Here is a 13,574-nt window from a genome sequence, read left to right as displayed (position 1 = left end):
GGGTAGAGTGTGTGTCACCGTAAGTTAATTCGGGGTAGGAATGGTGAGCTACCCAACTTCGCACCACTTTCAGCATTATTTTTGATCTTTTGAGTGCTAATTTTGTCAATCATGAGGATGACGTCTAAAGATGAAAACTCCTTCTTGTAGTTTGATTTGCAGTTAGCACCACTTTCTCTCTCTCGACAACATCAACAGATCCATAAAAACACATCATCAGCAACGAGCAGAGCGACATCAGAATACATGAAGAAAGTTGAAATAATCCGAGGTTTTGCATGCAACAATCAAGGAAAAGTAAAAAGTTCCTATTCAAAGTGAAGATACAGTACAAAGAGCAGAATTCTATATACATTTGAAGAGGTATTTTACAAAAGCAAAGAAAAGAAAATAAGATGAGAATTAGCTAAGTTTATGAAAGCAAGACAATAAAAGATGTGGAAAATTGACTGATAAAGTCCTTCATCCATGAATTTAGTAGTTTCATTATTTATTTTGTTGTATTATTGTGCTTAAATTTTTTTTTATTGTAGTTTATTTTCTTAGTTTTGTTTCAATAACACCATGGTAAAGAAAAATTTTAGAAGAAATTCCAAACAACGAGGAAATAGAAGAAAAGAATTAAAAATTGTCAAGGTTCTACGAAGTTGATCATCAATAGTTGAAGAACGAAGACCGAAGATTGAAGACGTTTCTATGGATGCTATGAGAGTGGTTTCGATTGCCGATCGGATGTGAAGGTAAGTGAGTACTCACATCCTTGTTAATGATTGATTTCCTTTCTTAGAGATCATTAGAAAAAGATTCTTATTCCCACAACTTTTGGAGTCTCCAGAAATTATTTCGGAAAGTTATCCTTCCCACCATTCAACGTGTGCAAAATTTCACTCTTTATGCTTATCTGCACACATGAGAGACTAAAAAAGCGGTCTTTTTGAGTGCAACTATCATAAAACCCTATTAGTGAGGCAGAAGTCGAGGCTTGTGATCACTATCGAACCCGAATTCTTTCATATGGTATGATTACTGAAAAAGCGGGGGTACAACAACCAGACCCAATATTTCGCTTAACAATCTGTATGGACAAACTCCAATATACTTTCTAGAGAATCAACTAGACAGTCAGACTCAATCTAGATAAAAAGTATATCAAACAGTTTATATCTCAATCTCTCGATTTGATCTTTACTCAAGCAAATAGAAATATGCGAGTCTTTACCAAAGAGAGATAACTTGAATGGTACCAAAGACCAATATCCAAGAGTCAATCAATTTAAATCAACAACCAAAAGGTCGGGTATTCTAATTGATTGAACAATACACATATTTCAATTATATAACAAAATATAATGCGGAAAAGAAATAACACAAACACCAGAATTTTGTTAATGAGGAAACCGCAAATGCAGAAAAACCCCGGGACCTAGTCCAGATTGAACATACATTGTATTAAGCCGCTACAAACACTAGCCTACTCCAAACTAACTTCGGTCTGGACTGTAGTTGAACCCCAATCAAACTCACACTGATCCAAGGTACAGTTATTCTCCTACGCCTATGATCCCAGCAGGATGCTACGTACTTGATTCCCTTAGTTGATCTCACCCATAAGTAAGAGTTGCTACGACCCAAAGTCGAAGACTTTAATAAACAAATCTGTATCACACAGAAAAGTCTATGGTAATAGATAAATCCGTCTCCCATGAATATACCTACGAGTTTTGTTCCGTATTTTGATAAATCAAGGTGAACAGGAACCAATCAGTAACCCAGACTTATATTCCCGAAGAACAGCTTAGTATTATTGATCATCTCACAATAATCTTAATCGACGCAACGAAAAAGATATTGTGGAATCACAAACGATAAGACAAAATGTTTGTGATTTCTTTTCTATCTTGCCTATCGGAGATATCAGTCTCAAGCCAATTATTACAATTGTACTCGTACGATATAAACATCAAGATAAGATCACACAACTACAAGAAAAGTAGTATCGATCTGGCTTCACAATCCCAGTGAAGTCTTTAAATCGTTAACCTGGTTTTAGAAGAAGAAAACAAAAGGTTAAAGGAGAATTTACTCTAGCTTACCACAACTAGTATCACACATAATGTGTGGGGATTAGGTTTCCCAGTTGCTAGAGTTATCCCTTATATAGTCTTTCAAATCAGGGTTTGCAATCAATGTTATCTTGGTAACAAAGCATTCAATATTCACCGTTAGATGAAAAACCTGATTAGATTCAAGCTAATATTTCTCAACCGTTGGATCGAAAACTTAGCTTGTTACACACAAATGAAATGTCCAATTTTGGGTTTATGTAACCGTTCCCAAACATTAACATTTGTTGGTTCAACAACAGTTAACCAAATGGTTAGCCATATGATCACTTTCATATCAACCATATTCTTCTTCACCATAACTAGTTCAAATGACTCAAATGAACTAGTTAGTGAGTTGTTCAATTGCTTAGATCTTATGTAACTACACAAGACACAATGAAGCAAAAACAGTTTGATTCACTCGAATCGGTTCATGAAATTTATAGCCACGGTTTGCAAAAGCATTCATTAGTTTATATAAACATGAGTTCAAGAACAACCGATTTTAGATATAACCAACTCAAGTTCGCGGACTGGGTTTGCGGACTTAAGCTCACGGAAGGAGTTCACAAACTCCAGCAAAAATTCTCGGGCCGAGAACTTCCGCCACACGCCACATTCCGTTTCTCTTGATCAAAAAAGTTCGCAAACTTTGGTTCAAGGAATAAAGACTTATACATATATGTGTTTCCACAACAATGCTTATATCCTACCAATGGTAATGTAATCTAAAATCTCATTTCAATCATTGAAACACTCTCATAGGACGTTATATAGCCGTTATTCACATACAATTTTTCATCAGAGCAATTTTCAAAGTCATTGAAACATAACATGACAATCGTCACTAGGTAAAGATGAATTTGGCTAAAGCGAAAGCATACCAACACATATTACGAGAAATAGATAGGCGAGTTAAACTCGGCTCGAAATAGCAAATGTGTATAATCAAAGTCTATATATCCAAACGACTTTTGTCTCAAGAGTAGGAGATAGAGTAAATAGACTTTTGAGTGACAGATAAGTTCAAGTCTCCACATACCTTTTAGTCGATGAAGATCCACCAGTTCCTTGAGTAGTCCTTCGTCTTGTATGATGATTTCCATGGAGTCTTGAGCTCAACTCCACTTTTTATCCTAGTCCGAGACCTTTAGCTATGTAGGTTAGAAATCAAGACTTATAGTATTGATCACTAACATTGACAAACATGCTTGAGATAGCAACGCATGCGAGTTCGATCGAGAAATGCTCTAAGAGTTACTTTTCGCTCAATTCTTAAGGATGAGAATGCGTTCTTTGGTAGTTCTAACTTCTTATTATTAGCATGCAGAAACTCTATGTCCTCATAGCTCCTTGGATGCTTGGGACTCCATTACGCTCTGAAGTTGGAGAAGGTTTTGTGGGTACACCTCTGGTAAACCCATACTATAACTCGTCCACTAGGGACACCTAGGGGTTTAAAGGCTTAATGCATATGCTAAATGCATTCGAGAGACCAGCGACAGTGGTATAGTTAGGATTTCTTAATTTCCGTTTCACTTGAGGACAAGTAAAATTCAGGTTTGGGGGTATTTGATGAGTGCCAAATATTGCATATTTCTACACCTTTCTATTGGCATTTAACTCATCTTTCGCGCTTTAAAATCATATATTATCCCGAATTATGTGTTTTCATTGTTTTCAAGAATAAATACTTGTACTAATTAATTTTGTGTTTTTAGGAACTGAATAAAGCTTGGATGAAATGAGAAGCCAAAAAAGCAGATGAATGATGACTAGCGACTTCGGAAGAGAGACAACGCAAAGCTCCCGCGAGAAGGCCATGAAGCGCGAAGAAACATCACGTAAAGAGCTTCCGCAATCCGTTTGCACTCGCTCCGCAAGACGTTTGCAAAGCCTAAACCGAGTCATGGGCTTGGTAGAGAACCCAGAACCCAAAACCAAGATCCAAACTCGTTCCCAACCTAAGCCGTCAGATTTTATTCAGTTGCTCAGATACAACGACTCATCTTCCTGGTACATCAATATTTGATACAACCGCTTTACACTCTAGCTCCTTTTATTCTTCACCTTATCGAACAGAAACATATCCACATTCAATTTCATATTCTTCTCCATTTCACTGAGCCAGCACCTTCAATAACTCCTTTGTACACCGAGCACAGCTTCACTATCATTAACGCCACCATTAACTCCTAATTCTTCATCTCTCTCTATCTTATCTATATTCTTATCAAGAGAAGTAACCCTAAAAGATAAGATTTATAGAGATAAAGTTAGGGTTAGCTGTACAAGTAGGGGAGCATCGATTCAGTGAAGTTGCAGAGGAATTGAATACAGGGAAAGTCAAGAAACACGTTTTGGTGAGCGGGTCTTCATTAACTATCATATTGAAGATGAATTGAGTGAAAAAAATGTGTATAAATAGAGGCTTGCTTCTCTGTAACAAGGCATCCAAATTTAGTTGGATCAATTGCTAGTTTTCATAATATAAATTGTGTTTTAATCATCTTTAGTATGTTACAATTTCATTTGTTACGGTTTAGATGAAACCCTTAATCATATGTTAAGTTAATTCATGTTCCTCTTATTATTCTTATTGTGCTTAATGGATATAGGAATGGTTTGTTAGCTGGTTGATCGAATTAGCCTGTGATTTTTTGTACTGTAAGAAGACATCTAATACTAGGGGTGAGTTAGTGATATTGGTTGATAAGTCACCCATTTGAGACCTCTCAGAAAGTAGATCAGTGCTTAATGGATATAAGAATGATTAGTTAGCTAATTGACCAAATGAAAATGTGATCAGTTGTACTGTAAGAAGACAACTTATACTAGGGGTAAGTTAGTGAGATTAACTAATAAATCATCCATTGTAGTCTTTCCTGAAAGGAACAAGAACATAACTTGAGTAAGTATTACCTTAGCATAGGATTAGGAGGTGGATTCGACCACCCTAGTGCCTCTCATATAATTGTTTACAATATGTTCTTGCATCTTACCTTACATTTGGCTTTAATATTTCAGTTACTACCAAACAAATTTGTCGTATCGACACACAAAACAACCCCTTTTGGTTACTTATTAGTTTGAAATCAGTTGTAGTGACACTTTGGAATCCATTCTACACCCACCTTGTCCCTGAGGATCGACCTGTATTTGCATTATACACAATAAGGCACTGTGCACTTGCAGTCATTGTAGGTACTCTTTTCAGACCTACCAGTGAACTTGTTGCACTTTTGATTTCGATGTTGCTTCAGCCGCTTTCAGATCATATTTTGGTGTTTCGGTTTGTTTACGGTGACTCATTTTGTTTTGAGTCGAAAATTCGACGATGGAATCGGGGGAGAAGATGGAGACAATGGGGGATATGAAAAGAATAGTTTTAGGATGTTAGTACATATATATATATATATATATATATATATGAATTTAATTTAAAGGCAAAAAGTAATTTTAGTAATCATTTAGTTAATTTCCAGGGTAGTTCAGTATTTTCGCACCCAAAAACACCCCTTAACAGGCTTCATTGGATAGGTATAATGATTCATATCTCCCAATTAATCTGAGAATCCCCCAATCCTAACCAAATCACGCAGAGCTGGAGAAGAAATAAAAAGAAAACTGAGATTTTACTGTTTCAACATAAAAATACTTTATATACCGGAGGTTATTTCTGGTATTATCAATTTTGTTAAAACATTGATGTCGTCGGCATTGTGTAAAAATTCAAAATCCGGCCCAAAAAAAATTATGCCTGCAAATAACAAAATCTAAAAGTATGGAGTTGATATTGAATGATCCATTTTGTCGGGTCTCTTATAACGCGTTTGGATGCACACTCAAAAGTTACTTTTCGACTTCTGGAAGTCAAAAAGTCAGAAGTCAGTTTGGTAATAATATTTTTTGTTTTTTGTGAGTTAAAATGCATTCAAAAGACTAACTTGGGGAGGTAGTAACCCTTACAACTTGGTGAGTAGATCCATCTAGTGTTGGGCCGGAGGAATTAACCCGAACATTAGATTTATCTACTTCTAAAGCTACTCTATACATTCTGGAGGTTCCTTCCTCAAATTAAGAAGGGAACTGAAGTTTTTGGCTTCTTTGGCCATTAAGTCAGCTACATTGTTAGCTGTTCTCGGTATTATTACAAGACTTGAGTTCATTGATAGCATCATCTAAGATGGTTATGTTCTGCCATTCTAAAGAAGATACTTTTTCATTAAGGTAATCAAAAAGGTTCTTGCAGTCTCCTTCTATTGAAAAGTTTGACAAACCAATTTCTGCGCCCATTTAGCTCCCTGCAACAGTCCTAGGACTTCCGCTTCTTCAGGGGTAGAGGCTGTGAATGCTCCTACTCTTCCTTGTTCAAGAATTCCTGCATCATTTCTAAGAATTAAAGAGAAACCTGCTGGCAAATTAGCAGAGATCCAAGCTGCATCAATATTTGATTTTAGCCGAGATCTCTTAGGAGGATTCCAGTTAGGAATCATATCTCTTCCTATTTTAACTTGATTTAGTAAGGGGTGATCCTTGTACCAGAATTCGAAGTATCTTTGAATTTCAGTACCTAATTGAACACTTGTCTACTGTTTGTTTTCAAAAACTAGATTGCATCTCTCCTTCCATATGAACCATGCTTTTTCCAAACCATGATTGGTGATAATATTACAGAACGACTTTTAGAAGCAGAAAAGTCAGCTTTTTGTGAAGCAAAATAGTCAGCTTGTGTTTCTGACTAGCTTGTGTTTCTGACTTCTGCTCCTGCTTCCGGGAAGCAGATTTGTACCACACGCGCATAGTTTTCGCATTAACAAACACCTCTCCCTTTCTGAGTCTCCGGGACCGGGAGATAAAGATAAAAAAAGCTAACCCTTAATTACAGTGTTATAGACATTTTCTCAGAAGATCTTCTCAGATCAAGGTGACTCTTCTTCTTCATCTTTTCCTTCTCCTTGTCTCTTTTCTCTTTATATGCTTATGTCGGATTTATGAGAAGTAACTAATTGTGGTTTGTCTGTGTGTTTTTCTAGGGTTTTAAAAATGTCAATTCCTCATACCACTTCTACTTCTGCTTCTCGTCCAGCTTTCGAAATATATAGAGACTTCAGAAACAAGTATGAAGAAGACGATTTTGGGGATGGAAACATACATCCAAACCAAACATTACAATCAGTAAGAATTGATGATGAACCAGCGGCACCTTATATCATCCTCGTTCAAGGACCTCCCAATGTCAGTGAGAATCAGTAATAATTCTTCATGATTTTATGTTTTTTTTAGTAATAAGTACTTCAGATTAAGGTTAATCATTTGTGTGTGTTGTAGGTTGGGAAATCCCTGCTGATTAAATCTCTAGTCAATTATTTTAATAAGGAACAACATATTATAAATGATATCGGAGGCCCCATCACCGTCATAACAGGTTGTTGTTGTAATATGAATTACTGAATAGTACCCTGATTTCGTAGGTAGGCGGATAACTTATGCTGCCTGAAATCTTGTTTTGTATTGTAGGTAAAAGAACAAGGCTACAGTTTGTGGAGTGCCCTGACGATATTAATGCCATGATTGACGCTGCGAAGTATGCTGATGCTGTATTGTTACTTGTTGATGCAAGTTATGGGTTTGAAGCGGTGGGTTAGTTACTTTCTTTATGTCTGCAAATACATTGGCGCGAATCAATTTGTCTGATGATTGCTTTCGTTGATTTCAGGAAACATTTGAGTTTCTTAACCTTTTACAAGTGCACGGCTTTCCAAAGGTTATGGGTGTTCTTACACATCTTGACGAGTTGAAAGATAAAAAACAACTCAAGGAAACTAAAAACCGTCTCCAGGATCATTTCCAGACTGAAATATATCAACCAGCAACAGTATACAATCTATCTAGTCTTGGTCATGACGGCTTGTAAGTTTCTTTTGATTCATATTGCAAAGTCACTTCTTGTAATCCATGCGCCTATTTTATAACATTTACTCATTTGGTGGTAACTTTTGCACTTACATTAATCTGACGAATGCTCTGTCTCAGATTTTTATCCACTCTATGATTATAACAGGACTCTATGATTATAACAGGTATAAAATGCGGGAAGTACAAAAACTGGCAGAAGACATATCAATGCTTCAATCCATTCCTCGTCATGGCGAGCGGCACATCCTTATGTGTTGGTAGATCGTTTTGAAGACATCACTCCTCTGGACGAAGTGGACAAGAATGCAAATTCCAAGAGAAACATAAGTCTTTATGGTTATCTTCGAGGTTGTAATATTAAGAGTGGAGCTAAGGTACTTCCTTTTACTAGGTTATTGCGAATTTCTCGAATCATAATATTTTTCATCCATGCAACGTCATATAGCCCATTATTTTTAGGAATTAGAGATTTCGTTTATGAACCTACTCTTGTGTGGTGACCTTTTCATTTGCTTAAACTACAAATGACAGTTCCCAAACCGTAGATGACTCTTCAGGGAACGGACAAAAGAAACTCTTGCAAAGGAAAGAGGATACTTGTTGTCTTGTTTCCGCTTCTTCTAGCACAGCTTCACTTGCGTTTTTTTTCTTTATCCACCAAACTGACATAAGGTTTGTCACGCCAGGTACATATTGCTGGTGCTGGTGATTTTCGTTTAGCTAGTGTTACTAGCTCAGCTGATCCCTTCCCTTTATCTTCTGAGTTCTGAGATGGAAGAAGAAAATGATCCTGTTGATCTGACCCACATGGAGATCAAAAGATTTAGAACAGGGACTTATGTAAGGTTGGATGTTCATAACGTCCCTTTCCGGATGGTTGAGAATTTCAATTCTTGTCATCCGATTCTCGTTGGAGGTATTAGTCTTGAAGAGGAAAATGTTGGTTATATGCAGGTTATGCCTCTTCTACTTTATTTTTCTAATTTGAAGTATTTTTTTTATTTCACCGTTTTGAAAATTTTCACCCGTCAATTGTATAATTAGATACTTGGACATGTCACATAATAATGAAAGGGCTTTTATTCGAAGTTTGAGAATGTTTTGATAGGCAGACATTTATGCCTGTTTCCTACTAACTCAACTGTGACTTTTTGGTTCTTCCAGGTGAGGCTTAAGCGGCATGAGTGGCATATGAAACTGTTGAAGTCAAGAGATCCAATCACTGTGTCAGCTGGTTGGAGACATTACCAGACAAAACCTATTTATGCCATGGAAAGTGACGACATACGGCTTCTGAAGTTCACTCCCAAACATAATCACTGTCTTGCTATGTTTTGGGGGCCTCTTGCACCTCCCCTTACCAGAATTGCCGTTGTGCAGAGTAATAAGGTCTGATCTATTCCAGTAAGACTTGATACTTGTATAATCTGTATTGCAATATTACAAGTTAAGGAACCAACCATATGTCTAAGTTCATATATTGATTACCAGAAATCATCTAGACAAATGGCAGAAAGAAAAGAATGACTTTGCTGAGATTTTTAATTTCTTTTGCAGTTTGCAGTTGCCATCAATAGTTTGGTGAATGTAACTAGCATGTTACTTATTTGTCTTTCTAGTAACAAGTCACCTTCAATTTTCTAATCTGAGGTGCTGCTCAATATTGTGGATTTGCTCATATCTAGTATTCTTATTGTTTGTGAATGATTTGCATTTTGAATCAGGAAGCGTTTAGGATAGCAGCAAAGGCTATCGTTCTTGACCCCAAGCCTTGAATGAAGATAATGAAGGAAAGCAAGCAGAAAGGAACTCCTCTTAAACTCTCCAAGAAGAGGACTGCTCTTGTTAACTTTACACCAGAGACTGAAGTTTCTAAGTATAAAGGTGCCCCTCTTCGGACTTCGAGTGGAATTCGGGGGCAGATTAATGAGGTTTGTGCCAAGTTTTAGAAACAAAATCCTCTCATCTGTATATCGTCTTGAGCGTTAAATATAGTTCTCTGATGCGTATCTAGATTCAAGACCCACAGGTTGCCATCCATTAGCTTATGTGATGCTAGAATTCATGAAATAATGGAATTTCTGTGGTCATTCGTACCTAAAGTCAATCATGTGCCGTCTTGTTTCTATGTTTTCCGCAGCTGTTTGGTGTGTTTGGGTTGGCATGAACTGTTACTCCGAGTGTATGTCTAAATTGTATACCCTCTTGTGTTGATGAGTTGATATTTTCTTGTCTAATCGGGAGCTCCAGCATTCGTGTGAACTTTTGTTCTTTGTTTCTAATGTTACTGGTATTGGGCAGGCGGCAAAAAGAGAGGAGATTGCTAAATGCACATTCAGGTGCAGAATTAGTATGAGTGATATTGTTTTCATGCGTGTGTGGCGTCAAGTTGAAGCTCCTCGCTTCTTCAACCCATCGACCACATTGGAACAGTGTGATTCTATTGTTCCTGTTAACAAGGATTCACTCAATAAGGTTATTTCTCAATAAGGATTCACTTAGTAATGTTCACGAATTGTATGTTCCATGCCCATGTCTGACTTCTCTTTTGTCGAATATCCCAGGATAACCCTGCTCAGAGGCGGGTTGAACTTAAACAACGTCGTCGTGTGAAGATTATTGACGGGGTGCCTTGTCTGTATACATGTTCAAATCCTCTAACTGTTCTCTATAACCTTGAGTATATGGTATGAGCTCCTTGGCTGTTTCAGCTCCATTCGATAATTACCTGTCCAAATTCTCAGTGTCTGTTAAAATAGTCAAACTTGATAATATTTGCTGGGTTACCTGATAGATAATTCATATTACCTATATTACTTATATGAGAGTATAATGCGGAGGTATGGTTCTTATGATACTAGGTAAAAGGTTTTGCACTGTTGAACTTTCTGCAATTCATTGTACATGCTGCCTGCTATTCATATTTGATACTGCTAGTCAGTAGGTAGTTGTAGAATGAGGTATTGTTTGAGAATTATCAGAGTGAGGAAAACATCCTCACCAGATGTCAGGTGTCGATGGTTTTTATATGTCCCCTTAACGTAGCGTACAAAATTTGATTCGTATCTTTATTGCTTTACTTCTGACAATGGCTAGCAGTGCACCCTCTGCATGATTGCAGCTGATTCTGTTAATGTGGTGTTCATTTTCTGCAGAATAAAAATAAGAAGAGGAAAATCAAGAAGAAGAAAAATGAGGTGATATCCGAGGAAGAGCAGAAAGAATATGAACGAGGAGCAGAAATGTCTAAAAGACACCAAGAGGAGGACGAGAAAGCATTTACGAGCGGTGTTCCTATGATGGTCTTAGAGGATTGGGATTGAGTAAAGGATGCCAATGAGATAGTGGGATATGTTCCTAAGATGAAAACTCTCTTATACTGCATTATGGTGTGTTACCATTCAGCGGAAGGATCTTGGTATTGATCCAACTACAGCAAAAGGTTATGACTGTTAACCTGCAAAAGATGAAATTGTCTGAAATTTCCAAGTAATGAGGATTGTGATACCATAGATGATAAGAGAGATGATGATCCTAAATGCTAAGAAAGTGAACCTGAAGGTAATGTCTCAAAAGCTCACTTTTTTTAGTTTTTTTTTTGTGTTTTCTTACTATTTCTTTTTCTGACCTTAGTGGTTCTATTGGATCAGGTTGAGGACACTACAAATGGATTATACTACAATTCGTGCTCTTATCCATCAATCAAGTAATTGGCAGAAAACTTGAAGAACAAAATGCAGCATAGTCCTATATGGGCTATCAGTTACCACATGGTTCCTATAAAAGTAGTGGAATTGTTATAGTTTTGATAAAATCTGATTGATAAGCATCACAGTTAAGAAGTAAAACATAGAATTTTGTCCTTGCAAGGTAACTTCGCTGTGTAGTTATGTGATATAACCTATTCAATTTATCGTGCTAATTTAAAAGATAGTATGCATGAGTTCTGGCTCTGGGATGGCCAATAAAACTTTCCTTGTTGCTCTCCATCGCAATCATGTACTTATCGTTACTTTATGAGTGTGTACTACTTAAAGTTTGGAGTGGACTTTTAAAGATGTCCATATGGTACTCCGAACCTTGTAATTCACCTATACTCACAGTTGCTAGAAATTCTTTGAGAAATAAATATCGCACTGGTTGTTGGATACATCAAGTCTATAAATTCTTAGTCTGCACAACATTTTATGAATAATTCTCAATGGTTTAGTCTACTGTACCATCTTTGGGCTCATCAGACATCTGAAGGTAATAATTTTCGAGACTGGAGCCGTCATATGATGCTTCTTGGCTTGTCACCACATCACAATAGTTTTATACCTGCCCTGGTCGTTCCACTTCATAAAATGATGAGACATTAAGGGGCTCAAGCTTTTAAGTGTTCTCTGAAAAAATCTTGTTGCAAGAGCTGTAGAGGTTGGGAAGGGGATCCCAATATACCATGTATTGTCCTTTAAGTTATCTTCTACTTTGACGAGCAATACAAGGTGATTAGATTCGGTGACCTCAGCCATACCCAAGTCTTCGACACGCTTTTCCAACTTTAACCTCTCCAATTCAGTTTTGCTTTTGCCAATGAATCTGCTGCCACTAAAGTATGTGCAGAATCATTTACTTCCAGTATCATACTCCACCAGTCCATGCTGGATCGAGATTCACTACAATCAGAAACCGAGACTGCCCTCAGCATGTGTCCCAGTCTATAAAGGATCAGCTGGGGCATTTTACTGATGTGGCTGAAATTCCTTGGTAAAAATTCCACCTGTTCACCGCTTCCTTCCAGATTGGAGTTTTTTTTTTGCCTCGCGTCATTAGGGGCCACTCGAAAAGAATGAGGGGCCACACTAAAAGACAAAAAAGATCACCCAAGCGTAATAAATGGTCATCCCTTAACCGAGTAAGCCGTATTGACGAAACTACCCTTCTACAATCGGAAGTTAAGGACACAAATTAACTTCCGATTGTAGTGGTTCAATCCTCGACGTGCCAAGGCTCGATGATGGTTCGGTGGTGGTCCCATGGTGGTCAGTGCATATGGTTTGGAGTTTTTGGCCGATGAACATTCGGAGGTTATATCCTTAACTTATCATCCGATTGTAAAAATTCCAAAAAATACAAATTATGAGTTTTTTCGAAAATCAGAATTTTGGGCCACTCTACATTCGGAGGTTTAGGAAACCAAATATCTCCCGATTATGGTGGTTCCAAGGCTCATGATGGCTCCAGATGCCAAGGCTCGTGGTGGTTCCAAGGTAGTCAGTGCATATGGTTTGGAGGTTGTGGCCAATGCATATTCGGAAGTTGGGTATTTTACCTGACTTCCGATTATAACAATTCCAAAACCACCAAACATTAGTTCTTTTCGAAAATCAAAATTCTGGGACACTCTACATTCGGAGGTTTAGCAAACCAAATATCTCCCGATTATAGTAGTTCCAAGGCTCGTGGTGGCTCGAAATGCCAGCGCTCGTGGTGGTTCCAAGGTGGCCAATGCATATGGTTTGGAGTTTTTGGCCGATGAACATTCGGAGGTTATATCCTTAACTTATC

The 13,574-nt window shown here is 37.4% G+C and overlaps 1 protein-coding gene and 1 pseudogene across 1 annotated transcript; both read left to right on the top strand.

Moving 5' to 3' along the window:
- Positions 1-6,909: 6,909 nt before the first annotated feature.
- LOC113340866 lies at positions 6,910-11,309 on the top strand (annotated as a pseudogene).
- On the top strand, positions 9,809-11,347 carry LOC113340865 (ribosome biogenesis protein BMS1-like). Its single transcript, XM_026585920.1, has 4 exons — positions 9,809-9,955; positions 10,326-10,499; positions 10,589-10,711; positions 11,180-11,347. The coding sequence occupies exons 1-4, from the start codon at positions 9,809-9,811 to the stop codon at positions 11,345-11,347; spliced, it is 612 nt and encodes a 203-aa protein (XP_026441705.1).
- Positions 11,348-13,574: the final 2,227 nt, after the last annotated feature.

This window comes from Papaver somniferum, unplaced genomic scaffold (assembly GCF_003573695.1).
Source record: "Papaver somniferum cultivar HN1 unplaced genomic scaffold, ASM357369v1 unplaced-scaffold_24, whole genome shotgun sequence".
Taxonomy (NCBI): domain Eukaryota; kingdom Viridiplantae; phylum Streptophyta; class Magnoliopsida; order Ranunculales; family Papaveraceae; genus Papaver; species Papaver somniferum.
Note: the sequence above shows the minus strand (reverse complement) of the source record. Positions and strands in the feature narration are given on the sequence as shown.